Source organism: Rhinopithecus roxellana, chromosome 1 (assembly GCF_007565055.1).
Source record: "Rhinopithecus roxellana isolate Shanxi Qingling chromosome 1, ASM756505v1, whole genome shotgun sequence".
NCBI lineage: Eukaryota > Metazoa > Chordata > Mammalia > Primates > Cercopithecidae > Rhinopithecus > Rhinopithecus roxellana.
Genome location: NC_044549.1, coordinates 46,472,883 through 46,498,220, shown reverse-complemented (window position 1 = coordinate 46,498,220; position 25,338 = coordinate 46,472,883). Strand labels below are relative to the sequence as shown.

At 43.4% G+C, this 25,338-nt stretch overlaps 2 protein-coding genes across 2 annotated transcripts in view; both read left to right on the top strand.

Annotated features, from left to right (window-relative positions):
* OSBPL11 (oxysterol binding protein like 11) overlaps positions 1–4,246 on the top strand; it is a 73,878-nt gene extending 69,632 nt beyond the window's left edge. The window contains exons 12-13 of the mRNA XM_010354810.2: positions 1,413–1,566; positions 2,535–4,246. Of these exons, the coding sequence (XP_010353112.1) occupies positions 1,413–1,566; positions 2,535–2,600 (220 nt within the window). The 3' untranslated portion in view covers positions 2,601–4,246. The remainder of the gene's footprint in view (positions 1–1,412; positions 1,567–2,534) is intronic.
* Positions 4,247–14,252: 10,006 nt separating this feature from the next.
* SNX4 (sorting nexin 4) overlaps positions 14,253–25,338 on the top strand; it is a 78,531-nt gene continuing 67,445 nt past the window's right edge. Inside the window, exon 1 of the mRNA XM_010354811.2 lies at positions 14,253–14,429. Within this exon, the coding sequence (XP_010353113.1) occupies positions 14,289–14,429 (141 nt within the window). The 5' untranslated portion in view covers positions 14,253–14,288. The remainder of the gene's footprint in view (positions 14,430–25,338) is intronic.

Below are 25,338 nucleotides of genomic sequence, written 5' to 3'. Positions count from 1 at the left end.
CTCAAAATACAAAAGTTATCCAGGCATGGTGGTGCATGCCTATAGTCCCAGATACTCAAGAAAGTGAGGCAGGAGAATTGCTTGAGTCCAGGAGGCAGAGGTTGCAGTGAGCTGAGATGGTGTCACTGCACACTCCAGCCTGGGTGATGATGAGACCCTGTCTCAAAAAAAGAAAAAAGAAAAGAGAACAGAAGAGAAAGAGGGAGGTGGGGAGGAAGGGCAGGAAGGGAGGAAGAAAGAAAGGAAGAAAGAAAAAACAAAGATGTTTAGTAACTTTCTTTAGTGGTACAGTTATTACCATAAATCAGTTTTAGAGTATTTTCATCCTACCGTAAGATCCCTCATGTTCATTTACAGTTAATCCCCATTACCCCCAGCCCAGAGAACCACTAACTTTCCATCTCTATAAATTTGCTTTTTCTGGATATTTCATATAAATCATACAATGTGTGATCTCTTATACCTGGCTTATTTCCTTAGTATAACGTTTTTGAGGTTCATCCATGAAGTATTAATTGCATGTATCAGTGGTTCATTGCTTTTTATTGCTGAATAGTATTTCAGTGTATGGATATATCACATTTTGCCTATCCATTTACCAGTTGATGGGCATTTCCAGTTGGGGGCAATGATGAATAATACTGCTGTGGAAATTCTCCTACAAATCTTCGTGTGGATATTTATTTTCATTTTTCTTGAGTAAATACCCAAGAGTGGAATTGCTGGGTTGTATGGTAGTTTTATGTTTAACTTTTTATATCTTTTTTCACATATATATCTAGTTGTCCCAGCACCATTTGTTCAACAAACAGTTCTTTCCCTAAAGAATTGTGGCAGTTTTTTTTTTTTTTGCTTGAGATTTGTTAAGCTTCCCTCTCCCTGTGCGTGGCCTAGAAACACTCTGGACAGCGAGTTAGAGGACTCATAGGACTCCCCTCATTTGTTTCCTTTCTCAAGGATCACTGCCCTGCACAGCCTTTTGCTCAGTATCTGAAAACCACTATTTTACTATATGTTGCCTGTTTCCTGGTTGATGAAGGCAGGAAAATAAATGTGTTCCCCATTATTTCATCATGTCCAGAAGCACAGTTGGTCTTGCTTACATTTCAACTTTGAAAATTTACTTCTCTTTTTACTTGTTAATTTCTAAGTTTTCTAAAAACAAAAATCCTCCTTTTATAACCTGGAAAAATAAAATTTATTTTTAATTTAAAAAGAAGCAGAAGGAGCAGCATCCCGGACATAACCATCAGCAGCATAGTATCATTATTCTTGGAATTCATAAGCATGACATTGTAGATGTGATTTAGGAAATGTTATTTTATAAAATTATTGTAATTTTGAGGGTATTGATTCTATTTAATTATCTCTTTTAAAGAATGCTTGTAAAATGTGTGGTTTTTGGATTTCAGGCGATTGTGGAAAAATGTGACAGACTCTTTGAGAGAATCTGAAATTGATAAGGCCACAGAGCATAAGCATACCCTGGAAGAACGTCAGAGGACTGAAGAAAGGCATCGTACTGAAACAGGCACACCTTGGAAAACAAAATATTTTATTAAAGAGGTATGTTATACATGTGCTCAAGATAAAAACGTATCTACTTGGTGGGAACATTAGCTTACTAGGCTTTGTTGAATTGCTATCACTTAGACATCTTTATTTTTAAAAGTAGGATGGCTGTATATAAATACCACCTGTTTTTGAGACCCGCCTGGGTGACCTGTAGCAAGACTGTCTTAAAAAAAAAAAAAAAAAAAAGCAGATATACCAGAAACAGATTCTAAGAAAGAAGAGTTTCTAAGTGAGAACGTCTATATATCATTAAAAATGAGCTCTGGGGGCGGGGCGCTGTGGCTCACGCCTGTAATCCCAGCACTCTGGGAGGCCGAGGCGGGCAGATCATGAGGTCAGGAGTTCGAGACCAGCCTGGCCAACATGGTGAAACCCCATTTCTACTAAAAATATAAAAATTAGCCCGGTATGGTGGCGGGCACCTGTAATCCCGGCTACTCGGGAGGCTGAGGCAGGAGAATTACTTGAACCGGGGAGGCGGAGATTGCAGCAAGATTATGCCACTACACTCCAGACTGCTTGACAGAGCAAGACTATCTCGGGGAAAAAAAAAAGAAAAAAAAGAAAAAAAAATGAGTTCTGGGGTGCCAGTGGAGATAGGGAGAACAGTTAGTACCTTCCTGATCATTTCTCTGTGCTCCGCCTGCTGCCCATAACTCTGTGAGTGAGGCTCAATCTGTAGCATCTTGGAGAAATTGGCAAAATTGCTACAAATGGTTCTTGCAAAATTAAATGTTCATGGGTCACAAACTAGACCCTCCGATACCATACCTTCTCACCTGAATCCTAGCTAAACCACAGGCATTGTTTGATGTCTTAAGCACAAAGACTTTGTTCTTTCACAAAAACTTTTTTTTGAATGTGAAAATAGAATTCCATTTCAGTAAAGGTGTTGCTTCTAGTTTTGGTTACTGATTTTGATAATATTAGATGATTCTTTATCGTTTTATTTCTTTCAGGGAGATGGCTGGGTTTATCATAAACCACTTTGGAAAATAATTCCAACAACACAACCAGCAGAGTGACACGTACTGTCTAAAACTCGACCAAATGAGGTTCTTCTCTGTTTACCCTAAATCCTCCCAGAATGGAGTCATTGCACTGAGTGACCTGCTTCCTGATTGGGCAGACTGAAACTAGCTAAACCTGAATGTACCTACTAGGGCACCGAAATACCAAAAGCAAGACCAAAGTGGTAAAGAAACGCAGTGGACCCCTTACCAACCTGTTCATGTGATGTGAGCAATACCATCTTAAAACTTGTTACCTGAATCAGTAGATGAATCTTTTATCCAGTTCTTGCTCCTACAATTAAGTTTGAATCCCCTATTTTTGCATAGGGGCAGCAGATACACACAACAATGAGAACTCAGTGACTTTGATTTCTTTGTAGTGAAAAGTGAAGTCTCTGTTTCAGAGTTTGTGTCTGTCTTTCTGTCCATAACTGAAGTATTCACTACTCTTGTAAACCAACCAAGAGGAGAAGGAAGATGACCCAGAAGTGGATTCAGCCATTGTGCCTGAAATCAGTGTTTAAAAAAAAAAAAATCAACCAAGTTGTGGTAACAAGGCATTCTATTTCTTCAAAAAGACTGTATGCCTGTGTCTGAGGAACTTACCCATTATCCACCTCTGTTGGAACTCTCTTTTAAAAAGTACATTTATAGATTGATCAGAATTATAACCATGGAGAATTTTTTCTTCTGAGCATTTTAATATACTTGAAAACAACATTGACTTGAAAAATTTCAGAACATTTTTCAGTACCTAGTTTTATTAAATATTACAGTTGAGAGACAATTTTTAAAAATGTGTTCATGTCAATATGAGATTTTAGCCTTTCTCCAGAACTAAGGCATTAAAGAAAATAGCAAATATTAAAAAATAAAACTGTTACTTTTTTCCTTCTTTTTTTTCACCTCTAGGTTAATATCCAGTATTATGTGTTATCCCTTCGGATAAGTATGCTTTATTTTACCTCTGTTAAAAATTAAAATAAATGATTCTATTCATACTTGTCAGTAATTCAGAACTTATATGTGTAACTGAATGCACATGTAAGGTATGGTTTTGTTTTTTATTTTTTGAGGAAACTTAAATGCTAAAGAAACAGTATGAAATTAAAAGGTATCAGGAAAAAAAGATCAGGAAGTTGTATTCAGGTACAAATCTGTTTTTAAATAAGTATTTTGTGGAGGTTGAAGAATTGCTGGCAGTTAAAAGAATAGAGCTAATTATGGCTTTCATCATTCATTCATATATTTATTGAGCACCTACTTATTACGGTGCTCAACACTTGTTACTGCAAGCTACCTTAATTTCCCAAGAGTGGTGCCTTACTCTGTTTTTTCTGATATGGTCTTCCAATCAGTGTGTGTAACATACCTGTTGTTTATCAGCCATTGTAGGAGGCTGTGTCTGTTGCATCATCATAAGAAGTTTAAGCTTTGTGCTCTGATAAACTGTGTTCTGTTAAAGAGGTTAGTAGGATGAAAACAGCAAAACAATAATTTTTTCAACAAATTGTAAATTATAAGAAAAAGTTGGTTTGTGTACAACAATTTTAATGATTCCCTTGTTCATTTTTGCTGTGAAATGCACTGAAAAAATCTCAAAATGAGTTATAGTTCCTGTGTTGGGAAAATTGACAAATAATAAAACTAGAGAACAATGATGCTTCTGTCTCTTTTATGAATGGAGAGAAATAGAAAGTTTATATTCAGTAGAGTTATTGCCCTATTCATTTGAGAGGGACATTGATTTTCTGTTTAAGTCCTTCAGGAATCTTCAGCTAGGTGGTAAATTTAATGAGAGTTTCTAAAAATCGAAGTGTTTTAACTTTTAAATATTCTGGAGATAGAAGAATAGAAAACGAAACTAGGCTGATCTGCATGTAGTGGCATTTACAACTAATTGATCACAACCAATTACAGATTTCTTATTTTGTTTGTGAGGCAGAGTCTGACTCTGTCGCCCAGGATGGAGTACAGTGCATTGCTCACTGCAGTCTTGACCTCCCAGACTAAACCAGTCATCCCACTTCACCCTCCCAAGTATCTGAGACTAACACGCACACACCAACGTACCCAGCTGATTTTTGTACTGTTTGTGTAGACTGGATCTCGCTATGTTGCCCAGACTGGTCTTGAATTCCTGAACTCAAGCAATCCGCCCACCTCAGCCTCCCAAAGTACTGGGATTACAGGCGTGAGGTACTGCGCCCAGCCGCAGTTACAGATTTCTTTTTTCCTTCTCTGCTCCCACTGCTTAACTTGATTAGCCTTTTAAAAAGAAATAAATAAAAATTTTAAAAAATAAAATGAAACCAGAGATTTTTGTTTCATTTGAACTGTTTGAGTGCTGTATTTATCCGCTTTCACACTGTTGATAAAGACATGCCCAAAACTGGGAAGAAAAAGAGGTTTAATTGGACTTAAGAGTTCCACACGGCTGGGGAGGCCTCAGAATCATGGTGGGAGGCGAAAGGCACTTCTTACATGGTGGCAGCAAGAGAAAATGAAGATGCAAAAGTGGAAACCACTGATAAAACCATGAGATCTCATGAGACTTACTCACTACCACAAGAACAGTATGGGGAAAACCGGCCCCGTGATTCAAATTATCCCCCACTGGGTCCCTCCCACAACACGTGGGAATTGTGGAGTGGAAGTACAATTCAAGATGATATTTGGGTGGGGATATAGAGCCAAACCATGTCAAGTGCCCATTTATTTCTTTGGATTGTTAAGCCATTTTAAGAATTACTGAAATAGTAGTTTTAAAGTTCTTATGGAAAATAATACATTTATGAGTAATGAAATCTCCCCCACATTATTAGGTTGAACTCTTTGACAAGAATGAATTGTTATGCTTTGGGCTGACTTTACCTTCTCCCTATCTTCTTGCCTTCCCACTGCTCGCCTAGAAACAGGGCCCAGAGAGTGAGGAAGGAGCAACATCTGCTTCCAGAAGCTGCAGCTTACCCACCTCACGAGAGCTAGAGGCTTTTTCTATTTTGATTTTTTTTATCTACGCCTTGGTACTATTTGGCTAGGGAAACAAGTCTTTGTGGCAGTTGTGCCATATTTGTATCTCTTTCATTTGGGGCAGAATTTTAAATGTACACTTCCTGCTGGTGGTTAGAAATTGTGTGTTAAGAAGTCCAAGACTGGCCGGGCGCGGTGGCTCAAGCCTGTAATCCCAGCACTTTGGGAGGCCGAGACAGGCAGATCACGAGGTCAGGAGATCGAGACCATCCTGGCGAACACGGTGAAACCCCGTCTCTACTAAAAAAATACAAAAAAACTAGCCGGGTGAGGTGGCGGGCGCCTGTAATCCCAGCTACTCGGGAGGCTGAGGCAGGAGAATGGCGTAAACCCGGGAGGCGGAGCTGGCAGTGAGCTGAGATCCGGCCACTGCACTCCAGCCTGGGCGACAGAGCGAGACTCCGTCTCAAAAAAAAAAAAAAAAAAAAAAAAAAAAAGAAGTCCAAGACTGCCGGGCATGGTGGCTGACACCTGTAATCCCAGCACTTTGGGAGGCTGAGGCGTGCGTATCAGGAGGTCAGGAGTTCGAGACCAGCCTGGCCAACATGCTGAAACCCCGTCTCTACTAAAGATACAAAAAATTAGCTGGGCGTGGTGGCTCATGCCTGTAATCCCACCTACTTGAGAGGCTGCGGCAGGAGAATCACTTGAACCCAGGAGGTGAAGGTTGCAGTGAGCTGAGATTGCACCATTGCACTACAGCCTGGGCAACAGGGCGAGACTCCATCTCAAAAAAAAGAAAAGTAGTCCAAGATGGCCGGGCACAGTGGCTCATGCCTGTAATTCCAAAACTTTGGGAGGCCAAGGCGGGTGGATCACCTGAGGTCAGGAGTTCGAGACCAGCCTGAGCAACATGGCAAAACCCCATCTCTACTAAAAATACAAAAATTAGCCGGGCATGGTGGTGTACACCTGTTAGTCCCAGCTACTGGAGAGGCTGAGGCAGGAGAATCATTTGAACCCAGGAGGCAGAGGTTACAGTGAGCCAAAATCTGCTACTGCTCTCCAGCCTGGGCAACAGAGTAAGACTCCATCTCAAAAAAAAAAAAAAAAAAAAAAGGTCCAGTAACAAAAAGGAAGAAAAAAAAAGGAAGTAACAAAACAAGAGTGTTCAAGCCATATATTTGGGCTTTTAATTTTTTTTCCCATGGTGATGACACTATACCTTCTGCAAAATATTTGTATTTAAGCCCCCTGGTCATGTTCCAGTTAGACAGTTTTTAAGCTTCTAAAGGTAATTTTTATATTGTATATTCGGTAAGTTATGGTGTATCCGTATTGATTGACTGAACTCAGTACGTTATGGCCATCATTATCTCTAATACCTGGTTGTCACCAAAAACAGTAAGTAGTACTGAATTTCTCACCCCACACACAATTCTAGTCCTTATGCTTAACTCCCACTATGAATGTCTACTACTTGATAACTAACTTGTACAGATTCTTAGAAGGGCTTATTAAGGGAAAAGACTGTATGTTTTTATTTTTGCTTGTTAATATTTCCTTAATTTAAAAAATGATTGCTGGGTGTGGTAGCCCATGCCTGTAATCTCAGCACTTTGGAGGGCTGGGGCAGGTGGATCACTTTTTGAGGTCAGGAGTTCGATATCAGCCTGATCAACGTGTTGTTTTTTGTTTTTTTGTTTTTGAGACAGCGTCTCACTCTGTCACCCAGGCTGGAGTGCAGTCACATGATCTTGGCTCACTGCAACCTCCGCCTCCCAGGTTCAAGCAATTCTCATGCCTCAGCCTCCCGAGTAGCTGGGGTTATAGGCACACGCCACCATGCCTAGCTAATTTTTTAATTTTTAGTAGAGATAGGGTTTCATGGTGGCCAGGCTGGTCTTGAACTCTTGGCCTCAAGTGATTCGCCCACCTTTGCCTCCCAAAGTGCTGGGATTACAGGTGTGAGCCATCATGCCCAGCCAAGTTATCATTATTCTGAATATAGTCATCATATTTCTCACTTGTACAGAAGCATCCTCAGTGAGTTTTACTGGGTGAGAAAATGACACCCTCGTCCACATGACTCTCCATTCCATAGAGGGGCACAACCCTATGTAGCCAAACCCAGAAGAACGCGGGTGCTTACACAACTTTTCTCAGAGAGTCAAGAAAACCCAAAAGTGGTCTTTGGGCTTACCTTAAATCCGAATGGAATCTACCACTATGAGATGGTCATAATAGGGACAGTGTCGTTTGCACAAGTGTTACAGGAAAGGGGTCCCGATCCAGGACCCAAAAGAGGGTTCTTGGATCTCGCGCAAGAAAGAATTCAGGGCGAGTCCACAGTGCAAGGAAAAAGCAAGTTTCTCAAGAGAGTAAAGTAGTAAAAGAACAGCTACTCCATAGAGTAGGACGTTCCCGAAAGTAAGAGGAGAAACACATTCACCCTAGGTACAATGCTTGAGTATATGAGGGGGTGTGCTCTGCTACAAGAGTTTATGATGAAGGATTAATTTTCTTAATTACTGTATTTTGCAAGAATCGGTATTATTATTTTTAAAGCAAAATCAAGAATGCCTTTGTTCTCCAGATATCAGGATACCTGGACACTCCCAAGTCTGGGTCTGTTTAGTAAACATTATTAATTTGTTGGCTAGGAATGCCTGGCTTTCTGGGAATGCAGCCCAGCAAGTCCCAGCCTCATTTTCCTAGCCCTCACTCAAAATGGAGTTGCTTTGGTTCAAACACCTCTGACACAGGGAGTGTGCAATCAGTATACCTGAGGATAGAGGAGGAAGAGGAGTTGGGACTGAAGGGAGGTGGTACATCATAAGCATCGAGCTACACAAAGCTCAGACTCCATGGGCCTTGCTGTGGCTTACAGGGGATGCTCTGCAGTCAGCAGGCAGGTGACCCAAGGGCAGGCCTAGGCCTGTCCCTTTGTGCATGTCGTGTGATTTCAAATTCAAATTAAGTTCCACACCACTAGGAGTTTTCACAGCATGCAATTCCAGAGTGCAAATGGCTTGCACGTGTTTTTTGTTTTGTTTTTGCTTGCAGTTTTTTGTTTTGTTTTTTGTTTTGAGACGGAGTCTCACTCTTGTCTCCCAGGCTGGAGTGCCGTGGCATGATCTTGGCTCACTGCAACCTCTCCCTCCCAGGTTCAAGTGATTCTCCTGCCTCAGCCTCCCGAGTAGCTGGGATTACAGGTGTCCGCCACCACGCCTGGCTAATTTTTTATATTTTTAAGTAGAGATGGGTTTCCACCATGTTGGCCAGGCTGGTCTCAAACTCCTGACCTCAGGTGATCCGCCTGCCTCGGACATGTGCAGTTTTAACAGAGATTAAGGCAAGACCACATCCCTTTCTCACACTGGGTATGGTGGGCAGTTGTATGCAAGAGGCAGTTATGGGCTCCCTTGGGATCTCCACAATGTGGAGATGGTTCCCTGAGACTTGTGCTTCATGTGTCTGGGGCCCAGAGTTGAATGGGAGGTTGCTGGTGGGAGGTGAGAAACAAGTGGCCAGGCTCTTCTGAGTTTCCGAAATAGCCTTACAGGTAAGCTGTTATCATTCATATGCACAATATTAGTTGAGAAGTGCCACAAGACTCACTTGTCCGGAAGTACTTTGGCCAACCTGTGCTTCCTCCTAACCTGTCTGGTTTAAATTTCTTAGCTGTAAGTGACTATTTGCCTCAGAAGGTCTCTATCAAAGTGTATTTAAGTTATCCATCCGGCAAGAAAAATTTCTACCTTGTAGTGGCTTCCATGGTTTCTAGCTGTTGAAGATTCTAGTAGCTGGCTTGCTGTAGTGCTTTGGGGAGTTTCTCAAGCAATAGGGGTTAAGGATATGTTTTTTCTGACTCTGGGCATATATTCCAGTCTTCTCCAAGAGCACAGAACCATGAATTAGTCTGGATAATCACCTAGGCTGACACCGAGACTGCCAGGGACAGAGTAGATGTTTCATAAATATTCACTGCATGTTTAGTTGAGTAGATGAGTGCTTCACTGCAGCAGTTACAGCTCCATGTCGCATAGAATAGAGACCAGGGCCAGGCGCGGTGGCTCATGCCTGTAATCCCAGGACTTTGGGAAGTTGAGGTGGGAGGATCCCTTCAGCCCAGGAGTTCAAGACTAGTCTGGTAAACATAGTAGAACCCCATTTCTAAAAAAAAAAAAAAAAAAAAAAATTAGCTGCACATGGTGGCATGGGCCTATAATCCCAGCTACATGGGAGGCTGAGGTGGAAGGACAGCTTGAACCCAGGAGGTCGAGGCTGCAGTGAGCTGTGTTCATGGCACTGCACTCGAGCCTGGGTGGCAGAGTGAGACCCTGTCTCTTAAGAAAAAAGAACAAAAAACAAAGATGAACTCTAGTCATATGAAGCAAATAGAGAAATAGGACAGGAATTCACAGAATTAAGGCTGGTGATTCTGTGGAAAGCTGCAGAATCACGGTAGCTCCAGACACTTGGCACAGAACACACAAGAAATTCGACTTGGCAAAAACCTGACCCTAGCATTGCCACAGGCTCAACCTCCAGCGTCCCCTCTGATCCAAGATTCAAAATCTTGGAAGTTTAAGGGTCTGAGTTGGTGAGTTTACATAATCTTCCCAGGGGTGGTACAAGAAGGATCTGAGCTCCTCAACTCCTGTGATGGGAGGCTACAACAGAGGTACATATTAAAAATTGCTCCCCACACAAGTCCTCACACAATGTGGAATTTGCTCCAAAAGAATATGGTGGTACTGATAGGAGGGTGGGAAGAAAGATCTAGTGCTGTGACCAAGGGCAAATGTCATCCACACTGACACTGAAAGGAGAAATGGGGTGGGGTTTGGGTTTGGTTCCTGCTGAGAAGAAGGGGATAGTTTCAGAGGAAGGAGACAAAAGTGACTGTCACAGTCCCTGGGAGGCTGACCAGGCACCAGGAGGAAAATCCTGGGAAGGAGGAGAACAGAACCTGGATGATGGGGACCAGAGAATAAGTATTTCTTGGTGTTCCCAGGCTAACACGGGAGCTCAATAAATGTTAAATTAATGACAAATTGAAATCTAAAATATGCTGTTGATATGCAAGGTACTTAAGTGCCTTCTGCCTGGCTAGTCACTCCTGCTCCTGAGGCTTCCCCATTCACTCTAGAGCAGGTCACTGCAGGCTCTCCCCCACTGCGGGCTGTGAGGGGAAATTCCTTCCCTTCCAGAGTCAGAAAAAGGGGGAACATCTATTTCCATAATCTGCATGGAGTTAGCCTTGGGCTTTCCCAGACCTCAGCACACAGGTGTGACTTTGCCTTCATATGCCAAGGAAACCTGCTTCTCTTTGTGTGTGTTCCCGTAAGGAGTCAATTGTCAATTTCTGCCAATTATTTGCATCTTTCCTAGAAGAATCTCTCTTCTTCCTCCCCCCATGAAGAGAAGCAGCATGGCCCAAGAGCTTGGGTTCTAGATGTCCTACAAATCTAGGTCTGAATCTCTTTCCCTCATTTAATGGCTGTGTGACTTTGTCAAATATTACTGAGGCTGTTTCATCTGTGAAATGGGGAAAATAATGACTTTTTTTTTTTTTTTTTTTTTTTGAGACAGAGTCTCTGTCACCCAGGCTGGGGTGCAGTGGCACAGTCTCTGCTCACTGTAGCCTTGACCTCCTGGGCTCGAGGGATCCTCCCACTTTAGCCTCCCAAGTAGCTGGGACTACAGGTGCATGCCACCACACCTGGCTAATTTTTGTATCTCTTGTAGAGACAGGGTCCGACTATGTTGCCCAGCCTGGTCTCAAACTCCTGGGCTCAAGCAATCACTTCGCCTTTCCAAAGTGCTGGGATTTTTTTTTTTTTTTTTAAGCGTCAGTCTCATCCTGTTCCCTAGGCTGGAGTGCAGTGGTCCTATCATGGATCACTGCAGCCTCAAACTCCTGGACTCAAGTGATCTTCCCACCTTGGCCTCCTGAATAGTTGGGACTACAGGCACATGTCACCATGCCCAGATTGTGTAATGCCTGTCTTGCAGGGAGGGGCACTGCATGAAAAAGTATTAATGTGTGAAGTGCCAATCACATAAAAAACTGCAGCTATCATGATTCTGGCCATTGGGCAGGGTGTCCAAAACATGGACCCATTAAAAAAATTCAAAATGCCAGCTCCCCTCCCACCCCAGGCTTTTTACATAACCACTAGTTGCTATCTCTTTATCAAAAAGAATTTGTTAGCCTATAGGCAGCCCCAAGAGTAAGGCATATTATCTAGTGCAGGGGTCCTCAACACCCAGGCTGTGGGCTGGTACCAGTCTGTGGCTTGTTAGGAACTCTTGACCTCAAGCAATCTGCCTGTCTTGGCCTTCAAAAGGGCTGGGATTACAGGTATGAGCTACCGCACCCGGCCAAAAGAACCATTTTTTATTTTTATTTATTTATTTTTTCAGATGGAGTCTTGCTCTGTCACCTAGGCTAGAGTGCAGTGGCACGATCTCAGCTCACTGCAACCTTGGCCTTCTGGGTTCAAGCGATTCGCCTGCCTCAGCCTCTGGAGTAGCTGGGATTACAGATGCGTGCCACCACGCCCGGCTAATTTTTGTATTTTTAGTAGAGACGGGGTTTCACCATGTTGGCCAGGCTGGTCTCAAACTCCTGACCTCAGGTGATCTGCCCACCTTGGCCTCCCAAAGTGTTGGGATTACAGGTGTGTGCAACCACGCCGGGCCTTTTTTTTTGTTTTGTTTTGTTTTTTGAGACAGAGTCTCACTCTGTTGCTCAGGCTGGAGGGCTCGATCTCAGCTCACTGCAACCTCCCGCCTCCCAGTTTAAGCAATTCTCTGTCTCAGCCTCCCAAGCAGCTGGGACCACAGGCACACACCACCATGTTCGGCTTATTTTTTGTATTTTAGTAGAGGCAGGGTTCACCATATTGTCCAGGCTGGTCTCGAACTCTTGGTCTCCAGTGATCTGCCGGCCTGGGCCTCCCAAAGTGCTGGGATTACAGGTCTGAGCCACCACTCCTGGCCAAGAACCATTTTTTATTTTATTATTATTTTTTCTCATGATATGCTTAATTTGTGGCTCTTATTTTTTAATGCTCAACTTTTCTAATTTCCCCACAATGAACATGTATTATGTGCACATAAAATAGGGGATCGGATCCATTTTGCCGATTCTAAAATCTTTCCTTTTTTTTTTTTGAGACGGAGTTTTGCTCTGTTGCCCAGGTTGCAGTGCGGTGGCACGATCTGGGCTCACTGAGATCAACCTTCGCTTTCTGGGTTCAAGTGATTCTCCTGTCTCAGCCTCCTGAGTAGCTGGGGTTACTGGCGCCCAGCCACCAGGCCTGACTAATTTTTGTATTTTTAGTAAAGATGGGGTTTCACCATGTTGGCCAGGCTGGTCTCAAACTCCTGACCTCAGGCGATCTGCCGGCCTTGGCCTCCCAAAGTGTTGGGATTACAGGCGTGAGCCACCGCGCCCAGCCCGTAACAGATTTATGAACAACTTAGCACTTGAAGATGATAACTGAGCTGAGGTTTTAGGAATGAATGGAAATTTGCTCCCAGGACAGAGAAGGAATTCCAGGAAGAGAAAATTGTGTGTTTTGTCACAATTTTCTCTCGTGGTGACAAACTGTCACCATGATACCCAGCTTGAAATAACTAAGTGGGCAGAAAAATGTTTCTGTACTTGAAAAATTGAGAGCAGACTTTGTATAGAAAGTGCTTTAAGGTACCACAGTCTGTTACCACCAGCGAGCATTTCCCATCAGGTTGCCATGGTGAAAGCTTGCCAAGGAAGCAGGTTTGGAAAATTTCAAAAAGGGATTTTGTAGAGATTTATCAGAGGTCTCCAGGGCTTCATGAAACATAACAGAACTCAAGCCTTGCTTCAACAGGACGCTTCACTTTCCTCAAAACCTTGAAAGGCCAGGCGCGGTGGCTCACGCCTGTAAACGCAGCACTTTGGGAGTTCGAGGCGAGTGGATCACGAGGTCAGGGGTTGGAGACCAGACTGGCCAATATGGTGAAACCCTGTCTCTACTAAAAATACAATAAATAAATAAATAAATAAATAATAGCCGGGCGTGGTGGCAGGCGCCCGTAATCCCAGCTACTCCGGAGGCTGAGGCAGGAGAATCGTTTGAACCCAGGAGGCGGAGGTTAGCGAGCTGAGATCGCGCCACTGCACTCCAGCCTGGACAACAAGAGGGAAACTCCGTCTCAGGAAAAAAAAAAAAAAAAAAAAAAACAAAAACCCATAACTTGCAAGTATTACCTTTTGCTGAATGTGTTACTCGGCCTGCTGAAAGTTAATAATTTATGGAGCTCTGATCTTTCCGGGAGAACAGACTCAATAATAACAGGCAAGGCAGAGGCCCAGAGGGAGTAGGTCAGACTACGCCTCCAATTTCTTTTGAGTTTCGTTGGCTTTAGGATCGCCGTACCTACTTCAGGTGTTCACTTTCCCCTTGCCTTTCTCTTTGTCTCTCTCTTCACCAGCTCTCTCAGCTCTCTGGGTCTCCTGGCTTAGCAGCTGACCAGGTCCTCCGCAGGCTTACGTGTCTCCCCACCCCGGGATCCGTCTCCAGCTGCAGCTCCTGGAGCCCTCCAGGTCTACCAGCAGGGGCTAGGCGATGGCGAGCGGAGGGGCGGGCATCGCAAGCGGAGACACTGGTTGGCCGCGGGCGCGGCGGCGGCGGCGCAGGCGCACTGGGTTCGCCGCGCCGAATTGCAGCCATGGAGCAAGCACCTCCGGACCCCGAGCGGCAGCTCCAGCCGGCGCCTCTGGAGCCGCTGGGCTGCCCAGACGCTGGGCTGGGGGCTGCGGTCGGCAAGGAAGCGGCGGGGGCCGGAGAAGAGGACTCCGGGGTCGACACGGTGAGGAGAAGGGGCGGCAGAGCCCTCGTGGCCTGTGTCGTGGCCTAGCGGGCCGGGCTGGGCTGGGCTCGGCTCGGCCTGGGCTGGCGCGGGCCAGTGGGCTGGGCCGGGGAGGCCCAGCGGTGAGGGAGAGTGAGGTGGAGAGACGGGGTCCGCAGGTGCAGTGAGAGGAGGCTTAGTGGAAAAACGGGGTGCTAGGTGCAGGGCGAGCGCCAGGCGCTGCGGGTGACTGAGGGAAGTGTCGAGACTGCGGAGGGGAGGGAAAAGGGACGCGGGTTGCGGGCCCCGGATGGGCGAGGCTGGAGGAGGGGGTTTTCAGTTGTCGCGTAGCCTGGAGATCTGGACCGCGAGAGGAACGCTGATGTTTCAGGCAGTTGCTAAGGGGTTTTGACACAGTGGGGAGTCGGCAGCAGTGCTTGAGAAGGAAGGGAATGGGGGACTAGAGTGAGGCGCAGGTCAGGGGCAATAAGGGTGTTGGTCTGGTGCTGCCGTCAGGAAACTGAAGAAAGTGTCAGCTTCAATAAAAGGTACAAATGAGAAGACATTTTTTAAACTCCTTATTTGGCTGTAATTTCTTTGTTTTGGGGGAAGTGCTGTACTTCCCATTGGAGACTTATTGGTATCCCATGTGCTTTTTGAAGACCCTTTAGTAATTAGTGATTTTCATTTGCTTGAGGAAAAGGGGAAAAATGTATCATTATATTTGTAAGTGCTTTCATTCCAAAGTGTTTTCATGTATAATGCAAGATTTGTAGACCTGCTTATCTTGAAGCCTTTAAGAAACTAACTGCAGTGCTCCACATCAGACCACCCTGCCCAAAGTCTCCTTTTTCTGTGTATTGCTCACACAGCTCACTTCAACCTCGACCCCCCAGGCTCAAACGATCCTCCCGCCTTGGCCTCTTGAGTAGCTAGGACTACAGGCACATACCACCACGCCCGGCTAATTTATTTATATATATTTTTTGTTTTATTTATTTATTTTTTTTCTGAGACGGATCCTCACTGGAGTGCAGTAGTGAGATCTTGGCTCACTGCAACCTCCGCCTCTTGGGTTCAGGCGATTCTTGTCCCTCAGCCACCTGAGTAGCTTGTGATTACAGGTGGGCGCCGCCACTCCCAGCTAAATTTTTTTTTGTATTTTTAGTAAAGATGGGGTTTTGCCATGTTGGTCAGGCTGGTCTTGAACTCCTGACTTCTAGCGATCTGCCCTCCTCGGCCTCCCAAGGTGCTGGGATTACAGGCGTGAGCCATCATGCCCGGCCAAATTTTTGTATTTTTTGTAGAGATGAGTTTCACCGTGTTACCCAGGCTGGTTTGCAACTCCTGGGCTCAGGCGATCTGCCCACCTGGGCCTCACAATAGTGCTGGGATTGTAGGTGTGAGCAATGGTGCCCGGCCTGAAAGCCTTTTAAGTTTAGAGACCAACTAAGCAGGGACTTAGGGATTTGAAAGTTTTGCCTGCTGAGGAACATACCTAGGTATATAAGGTAGCATGAAGACTTTTTTGGGTGTACTTTTTTTTTTCTTTGAGATAGGGCCTCACTCTGTCTCCCAGGCTGGAGTGCAGTGGCACAGTCATGGCTCACTGCAACCTCGACCTCCTGGCCTCAAGCGATCCTCCTGCCTCAGCCTCCTGAGTAGCTGGGACTACAGGTGCATGCCACCACACCTGGCTAAGTTTTGTTTTTTGTTTTTTGTTTTTTTTGGTAAAGATGAGGTATCTCTGTGTTGTCCAGACTTGCCTTGAACTTTTGGGTTCAAGCAGTCCTCCTGCCTCAGCCTGCTGAGTAGCGGGGACTACAGGTACACACCACCAAACCCTGCCATTAGGTATTTAATTAATATGAAATTGCAACTAGAATATAAAATCTGTTTATGTTAATTTAAAAGACTTTATATATGTCTCTTATTAATTAAAAGAACACTATGTATATGTAGTTCTAAATATTTGAAAACCCAGGGATGCTATCATACAGTATAAGTTGTAGTTACATACTATTTCCTGACTTTTTTTTTTTATTGAGACGGAGTCTCGCTCTGTCGCCCAGGCTGGAGTGCAGTGGCCGGATCTCAGCTCACAGCAAGCTCCGCCTCCCGGGTTTACACCATTCTCCTGCCTCAGGCTCCCCAGTAGCTGGGACTACAGGCGCCCACCACCTTGCCCGGCTAGTTTTTTTGTATTTTTTTAGTAGAGATGGGGTTTCACCGTGTTAGCCAGGATGGTCTCAATCTCCTGACCTCGTGATCCGCCCGTCTTGGCCTCCCAAAGTGCTGGGATTACAGTCTTGAGCCACCGCGCCCGGCCTTCCTGACATTTTTATTCCTTTTTTTTGAGCAGTCTCTTGACCTGTCGCTCATTCTGGAGTGCAGTGGCATGATCTCGGGTCACTGCAAACCTCTGCCTCCCAGGTTCAAGCGGTTCTCATGCCTCAGCCTTCTGAGTAACTGGGATTACAGGTGCAGTGCCACCATGCCCAGCTAATTTTTGTGTTTTTAGTAGAGACAGGGTTTCACCATGTTGGCCAGGCTGGTCTCGAACTCCTGACCTTAGGCGATCCGCCTGCCTCAGCCTCCTGAAGTGCTGGGATTACAGGCATGAGCCACTGTGCTCGGCATATGTGGTTTCTTAAAACAACTCCCTAATTTAGTAATTCATAAAGAGACACAAGCTATTTGGGCAAATATTTCAGAATTACTAGGTGTTTAAACAAACATACATTCAGTGCATTCCTTCCCTTCCCCTCTTCTCCCCTCAAAGAGAAAATCAAACTAAAAACCCATCCTTTGAAGGTCTTCACATCCCTTCACCTCTCTCTATACTCTCTCTCACTCAGTCTGTCTTCAGTTGAGAATTACTGTAATATTTTTATGGCCTCATTGTAGCTGTTACTGATAGGAATGTGGTCTGGGCAGAAAAGTAAGTTAGTTTTGTGTGTGCTGTGCGCAGTGGGGCTCTACTTTTCATTTAATTCTCAAAATTACTTCCAATAGATGGGTAAATGGAACCAGCCAGAGGCTCAGAGAGAAGTAATTTGACCATGGTCACAAGCTAGTCAGTAGCAGGCTGGGATGTGAATCTAGGTTCACCTGGCATTGAAATCAGTGCTTTTTCCATTAAGCCATTTTGCTTCATTAAAAAAAGTTTAAAGTAGTCTTGTACCTTGTTCCAATACTGTATTTTAAAGTTTTTAGTGTAGTTAACACTAAGTTGTAATTTTTTAGACTAGTCAAGTGCAGTAGTGAGAAGGGGGAAAAGAATAGAACAAAGAGTTTGATCTGTAACTGATTGTGAAAATAAATTGAGATAACTTACTATCTTCAGACCAGCGCAAGTTGTAATTTTGAAAACGAAAGAAAGGTTTGAAAAATGTGTTGATTTATCCATTTTTTAACTACAAATATGTCTAGGCATATAGAGTTAAGAGATGTAAAAAAAGTTTGCTTAACCACCATTTTTTTATTTTTTGAGACAGAACCTTGCTCTGTGGCCCCAGCTGGAATGCAGTAGCAGGATCTTGGCTCACTGCAAACTCGGCCTCCTGGGTTCAAGCGATTCTTGTGCCTCAGCCTCCCAAGTAGCTGCGGTTCAAGGCCTGTGCCTCTACACCTGACTAATTTTTGTATTTTTAGTAAAGAGGGGGGTTTCACCATGTTGGCCAGGCTGGTCTCGGACTCCTGACCTCAAGTGATCCACCCACCTCGACCTCCCAAAGTGCTGGGATTACAGGCGTGAGCCACTGCACCCGGCCCAGCCTTATTTTTGACTTTAGATTTTAAGAGGGAGAGTAATTTATACTAATTACCTACCCCAAGAGGTTGTGGAAACTGCGCTGCCAAAAAGTCGCAAGACTCTTCTGGTTTTAACACCACTAATCGGGATTCTTTAAACTCTATGTAAGTTCTATGTAAGCTCTTTTTCTGTACAATTTTTAAAGCTATAGTCAGTTCTACTTAAAATAATTTGGAAAATGGAAAATATGAGAAGGGAATTCATTCTCTAAGAAAGTAGTAATTACCCTGAGCAGAAGGAGAGGAAATAGCAAGGGAGTGGAGGACAGAGTACTTTTTTAGATTCCATTGAGTTGGCAGTTAACAGACAGGTATTTGCCAGAGAAAAAAACATTTACAGTATTTGCCAGAGAAAACCCATTACCTGAGGAATTCATAAGTGATTTTTAGGGAGAGTGCTCTAGACCTGGGAATGCTGATGGAGCAGAGTGATTGAACAGCTGGTGGTTAAAAATTCTGGTGCACATTGAATACCTTCACTGATTGGCAGCAGAGAACTAAGTGGAGTAGACCAGATTGTGAGTAAGGTTTGAGGCATTCTGTGGTTAAGGATAATATTAAAAAGGAAGAGAAAGCTTATAGGCATAATTACAGAATTCATCACTTTAGCAGCAGATGGTAAAGTCATACTCAGTAATTTTTTATTGATTGATTGAGAAGAGGTCTCACTTTGTTGTCCAGGTTGGTCTCAAGTGATCCTCCTATTTCACCTCCCAAAGCGCCAGGATTACAAGAGTGAGCCACAGCACACAGCCCCAAGAAATTTTAAAAATCATTTTCTACCTCAGTGGCTCTCAGATTTTTTTGAAGGTGACTCACAGTACAAAATACATATTCTTTTTTTGTTGTTGTTTTTTGAGACCAAGTCTTGCTCTGTTGCCCAGGCTGGAGTGCAATGGCATGATCACGGCTCACTGCAACCTTGACCTACTGGGCTCAAGTAGTCCTCCCACCTCAGCCTCTGGAGTAGCTGGAACTACAGGCACATACCACCATACCTGGCTAATTTCTTCTATTTTTTTGTAGAGACAAGATCTCCCTATGTTGCCTAAGCTGGTCTCAAACATCGGCTCCAGTGATCCTCCCACCTCAGCCGCCCAAATTGCTAGGATTACAGGCGTGAGTCACCATGCCCAACCCAAAATACTTTTTTTTTTTTTTTTTTTTTGAGACAGAGTCTCCCTCTGTCGCCCACATTGGAGTGCCGTGGCATAATTTCGGCTCACTTCAGTCTTCACCTCCCGGGTTCAAGCAATTCTGCCCAAGCCTCCCGAGTAGCTGGGACTATAGGCACGTGTCACCACGTCTGGCTAATTTTTGTATTTTTTTTTTAGTAGAGATGGGATTTTGCCATTTTGGCCAGCCTGGTCTCGAGCTCTTGGCCTCAAGCAATCCTCCTGCCTTGGCCTCCCAAAGCAAAATACACTTTTACGTCATAATCAGCATACACATACTTCAGTATGTGATTATTGTTTCAGGAGGGCTTTCATTAGAAACTGACTAAAAGCACAGAGAAGACTTTCATTAGACCCCAAAACTACCCCATTTATCTAATCGCTCAACAATTATTTAATAGCCCCTAATTGGTTTTCCTTGTAATATTTAACCCTCATAATGAAAATGTGATAATTAACCACGTTTACAAATACTTAGCCATTACTTCATGCCAATACTTTCTGATATTTTTCTTTTCTATATTTTTAAATTAAAAAGAAACATTGGGCTGGATGCAGTGGTTCACACCTATAATCTCGGGACTTTAGGAGGCTGAGGCACATCTCTTGAGACCAGCATTGGGAATATAGGGAGACCCAGTCTACAAAAAATAAAAAAGTTGGGCCGGGCGTGGTGGCTCAAGCCTGTAATCCCAGCACTTTGGGAGGCCAAGATGGGCGGATCACGAGGTCAGTAGATCGAGACCATCCTGGCTAACCCGCTGAAACCCCGTCTCTACTAAAAAATACAAAAAAACTAGCTGGGCGAGGTGGCGGGCGCCTGTAGTCCTAGCTACTGGGGAGGCTGAGGCAGGAGAATGGCGTGAACCCGGGAGGTGGAGCTTGCAGTGAGCCAAGATCCGGCCACTGCACTCCAGCCTGGGCGACAGAGCGAGACTCCGTCTCAAATAAATAAATAAATAAATAAATAACAAAAAAAATAAAAAAGTTAGCCTAGTGTGGTGACCTCCGCCTTTGGTCCCAGCTACTCAGGAGGCTGAGGTGGAAGGATCACTTGAACCGTGGAGGTTGAGGCTGCAGTGAGCCATGATCATGTCACTTGCGCTCCAGTCTGGATGACAGAGCAAGACCTTATGTCAAAAAAGGTTTTGGAGGCAAGGTGCAGTGGCTTACACCTGTAATCCCAGCACTTTAGGAGGCTGAGGCGGGCGGATCACCTGAGGTCGGGAGTTTGAGACCAGCCTGGGCAACATTGTGAAAGCCCAACTGTACTAGAAATATGAAAATTAGCCAGGCATCGTGGCACATGCCTGTAATCCCAGCTACTCAGGAGGGTAAGACAGGAGAATCGCTTGAACCTAGGAGGCGGAGGTTGCAGTGAGCCATGATCCTGCCACTACACTCCACCCTATGTGATGGAGCGAGACTCGGTCTCAAAAAAAAAAAAAAAAAGTGTTGGTCCCAACCCACCAAATTAATTTCATGGACCATGAATGTGTCACTCAGTTTGGAACATTGTTCAGACTTAACATATTGTTGTAATTTAAATAAAAAATAATGTTTTCTGAATAGCTGTGCTGTTATTTTTAAAGTATTTTTATAGGAAAAAAGCACAAGAGAACAGGCCATATATTATAACCCTATTTTTCTTAGTTATTGCTTTGTACTGAATGTTTCTGTCTCCCCAAAATTCATATGTTGAAACCTAATCCCATTGTGATGGTGTTTGGTGGAAGGGCCTTTGGAAGGTGATTAGGTCATGAGGATGGAGCCTTCGTGAGTGGGATTAGTGCCCTTATTAAAAAAAAAAAAATCCAGAAATCTCCTCTCTTCCAGCCATATGAAGACAGTGAAACACAGCTGTTTGTGAACCAGGAAGCAGACTGTCACTGAATCTGCCCGTTCCTTGATCTCGGTCTTCCCAGCCTCCAGGACTGTGAGCAATAAGTTTCTGTTGTTTACGAATCACCCAGTCTATGGTCATTTGTTATAGCAGCCAAAACTAAGTTATTTACAGCTGAGGTAAGCATCACTATCAGTAAACACGTCATTTTTAACCTAGTACCAGCTGCCTCTGATCAGGGTAGACCGAGCCCCAGAGGAAGTCAATAGGTGGTTCTTATCCTTAGCTCTCTGACCTGTTTCGGTAACACGGACGCATCACACCTAGAAAAAAGGTGATAAGGAAGTATACTGTTATAGTAACAGTGGTTAGCGCTGGGTAGTGGGATACAGATGATTTACATTTACTTAATTTTTTTCAGCGTTTGTATATTTAGCATATATAATTTTCATCATCAGGAAATTTAAATCTAAAAATAATGGTGGAAAAGTAATACTTGAGCTCTTGCTGTGAGCCAAGCAACTTTAAAAACTCTTGATATGCATTAACCCATTAAATATTCCCAATGACTTTGTGAATTGGGTACTGTCTTTAGTCTGTTCGGGTTGCTATAACAAGGTACCACAGACTGAGTGGCTTATAAACAATAGCAATGAATTGCTTACAGTCTTGGAGTCTGGGAAGCCCAGGATTAAGGAACTGGCAGATTCAGTGACTGGTGAGGGCTGCTTCCTGGCTCATTGTAGGCTGTCTTTTCACTGTGTCCTCACTTGGTGGAAGGAGGAGAGGAACTCTCTGGGATCTCTTTTATCAGGGCACTAACCCCACTTAGGAGGGCTCTACCCTCATGACCTAATCTTTCCAAAGGCCCCACCTGCTAATACCATTACCTTGAGTGTTAGGATTTTAACATATACATTTTAGGAGGACACAGACATTCCATTTATTGCAGGTACGATTATCTCTGTTTTCCAGATGAGGAAACTGAAGCACAGACAGGCTAAATTACTTGCCCAGCCTGGCCATCATGGCGAAACCCCATCTCTACTGTTAATAAAAATACAAAAATTAGTTGAGTGTGGTGGCACACACCTGTAATCCCAGCTACTTGGGTGGCTGAAACATGAGAATCACTTGAACCCAGGAGGTAGAGGTTGCAGTGAGCCAGGGTTGAGTCACTGCACTCCAGCCTGGTTTACACTCTGTCTCAAAAAAAAAAAAAAGTTGTTGTATCTGTTGACCCTGCACTGAGGTGAGAGGATTGCTTGAACCCAGGAGTTTGAGACCAGCCTAGGCAACATAGCGAGACCTCGTCTCTACACATAATATTTAAAAATAAAATAAAAATTAGGTCTCTCTTTAAAAGGTCCCTGGTCTCATCTGCCATTCAACAGGGCAGTCCATCTTTAAATCTGTTGAATGTGTCCTTTTAACAATTATGGTGTTCAGTTGTTGTTCTTGGCACTGTTCTGTGCTTTAATATTGACAGTTTAAGTAATTTTATATCATCTACCAACCCTACTGGTATTATTGTTGTGTGCCTGTTTGTATTCTTTAGCTTTTTTGTTAGCTGATTTTATGCTTTTATTTTTTTTCCTTCTTTGTAACTGGATTACTGACAGGGTCAGTTTATGATTCACATGTGATATCTTTTTGACTGGGGAGATACTAATAACTTGCTTTATCAGGATGTGCTTTCAGAATTCAGGGAATTTGTCACTGGAGCAGATGGTAAATCAAAATGCTTGGCTGTGGCCAGAACGTATAATTAATACATATATATATATGTATGTGTCAACCAGTGAGGGCTTCATAACCAACCCTGATGTTGAATGGCTTGTGCTTAGGTGATTTCTTGAACTTTCTTTTGGTTGATGATTTCCTGCTGTCTCTCTTATTTTCTGTCTTAGTACATAAATATATAAAAACTTACATTTTATAAAAATGCCTTGAGGACTGAGTGATTTTTGTTGGCTGATGATTTCAACCCATTGGGTTGACTCTTTTTATCTTCTTTTAGGATTTTTACCTTCTTCCGCATTTTTCCTGTACCTTTTGGGAGAGCTCCATAGTGTATCATCTGTTTTCATTGCTGATTCATATTTTTGCACTGTCACAGACCTCTTTCAGACCTTGTAGTGGCTGGGTTTAATTTGATATGTGTAGCTTTTTCTTTCACCTTTTGCTGCACTTAGTTTCTACTTTTATCTCTCCTTCATAAAACACCCCAATTATAATGCAGTACAATATTTTAAATTAAGTTAAAACCCACCTCAATTTTGACAGTGAGCAAAGAAGAAAAAAAAAGCCATAGCATAGCAGTTATCCTGTGGTCTCACTTCCTCTTCCTTGTTTAGACTTGGAGTTAGTTTGAGTGTATTTGAAACCTTTCTGCAGTGATGCACTTCTCAGACCTACGGCCTAGGGGCTGCCAGTGGTGTGTTTAGTGTTCTTTTTCACCTTTTGATGTAGACCTGAGATGTTCTAGTGGGAAAAGAAAGGAGTCTGCTCTTCTTAAAACTCTGCTGCCTCAGGGTTGGAGCCTATTAACCACTGCCAAAAGTTTAGGTGAATTTAAAGTTTAATATAAGATGACTCCTGATTGTTTAAAAAAAAAATTATGCTGACTACTGATAATCTTGCCTTTTGGCATATGTATAGTATTTGACTTTTGAGAGAGAGAGATTTGATTTTGGTTAAACCCCAAATTAGATATCAATATTGAGGATCATTCATATTTGTTAGAATGTGTTCTTCAGTTTAAAAAATTGTGTTAAACTGGGCACGGTGGCTCACGCCTATAATCCTAGCACATTCGGAGGCCGAGGTGGGTGGATTATCTGAGATCGGGAGTTCGAGACCAGCCTGACCAACGTGGAGAAACTCCATCTCTACTAAAAATACAAAATTATCTGGGTGTGGTGTTGCATGCCTGTGATCCCAGCTACTCAGGAGACTGAGGGAGGAGAATCTCTTGAGCCTGGGAGGCTGAAGTTGTGGTGAACCGAAATCGCCCCATTGCACTCCAGCCTAGGCAATAAGAGCAAAACTCTGTCTCAAAAAACAAACAAAAAAATTGTGTTAAAATATATATGATATAAAATTTACCATTTTGATGGTTTAAAAATGTTCAGTCATAAGTACATTCACATACATTGTAAAACCAGCCTCCAGAACTCTTTTCATCTTGTGGAACTGAAATCGTACCCATTAAACCACAGCTACTTGTTTCCCCCTGCCCCAGCTGCTGGCAGCCATCACTCTACTGTCTATGATTTTGATTACCAAGTACCTCATGTATGTGGAATCATACAGTATTTCTCTTTGTGTGACTGTTTTATTTCACTTATCATAATGTCTTCAATATATATATCCATGTTGTAGCATATGACAGAATTTCCTTCCCTTTTAAAGATGAATGGTATTCCATTGTTTGTATATATCATGTTTAAAAAATCCATTCATCTGTTGATGGACATTTGCATTGCTTCCACATTTTACCTATTGTGAATGATGGTGCCATGACATGGATATGCACATATCTCTTTGAGACCCTGCTTTTAATTCTTTTGGCAGAAGTGGAATTGCTGGATTATATGGTAATTGTATTTTTAATCTTTTGGGGCACCACTGTGCTGTTTTCCACAGCAGCTGCACCATTTTATATTCCCACCAATAGGGCACAATGGTTCCAATTTCTCCACATCCTCACCAATGCTTATTTCCTAATGTTTGTTTTTCATAGTAGCCATTCTAATGAGATAGTATTTCATTGTACTTTTGATTTGCATTTACCTAATGATGAATGATGTTGAGCATCTTTTCATGTGCTTCTTCAGAAAAATGTCTATTCAAGTCCTTTGCCCATTTTTCCATTTTTGAATTGGGTTGTATATATATTATATATATATATTTTTTTTTTCTTTTCTTTTTTTTGAGACATATTCTCGCTCTGTCACCCAGGCTGGAGTGCAGTGGCACGATCTCAGCTCACTGTAACCTCTGCCTCCCAGGCTCAAGCGATTCTCCTGCCTCAGCCTCCTAAGTAGCTGGAATTACAGGCACCCACCACCACACCCAGCTAATTTTTTGTATTTTT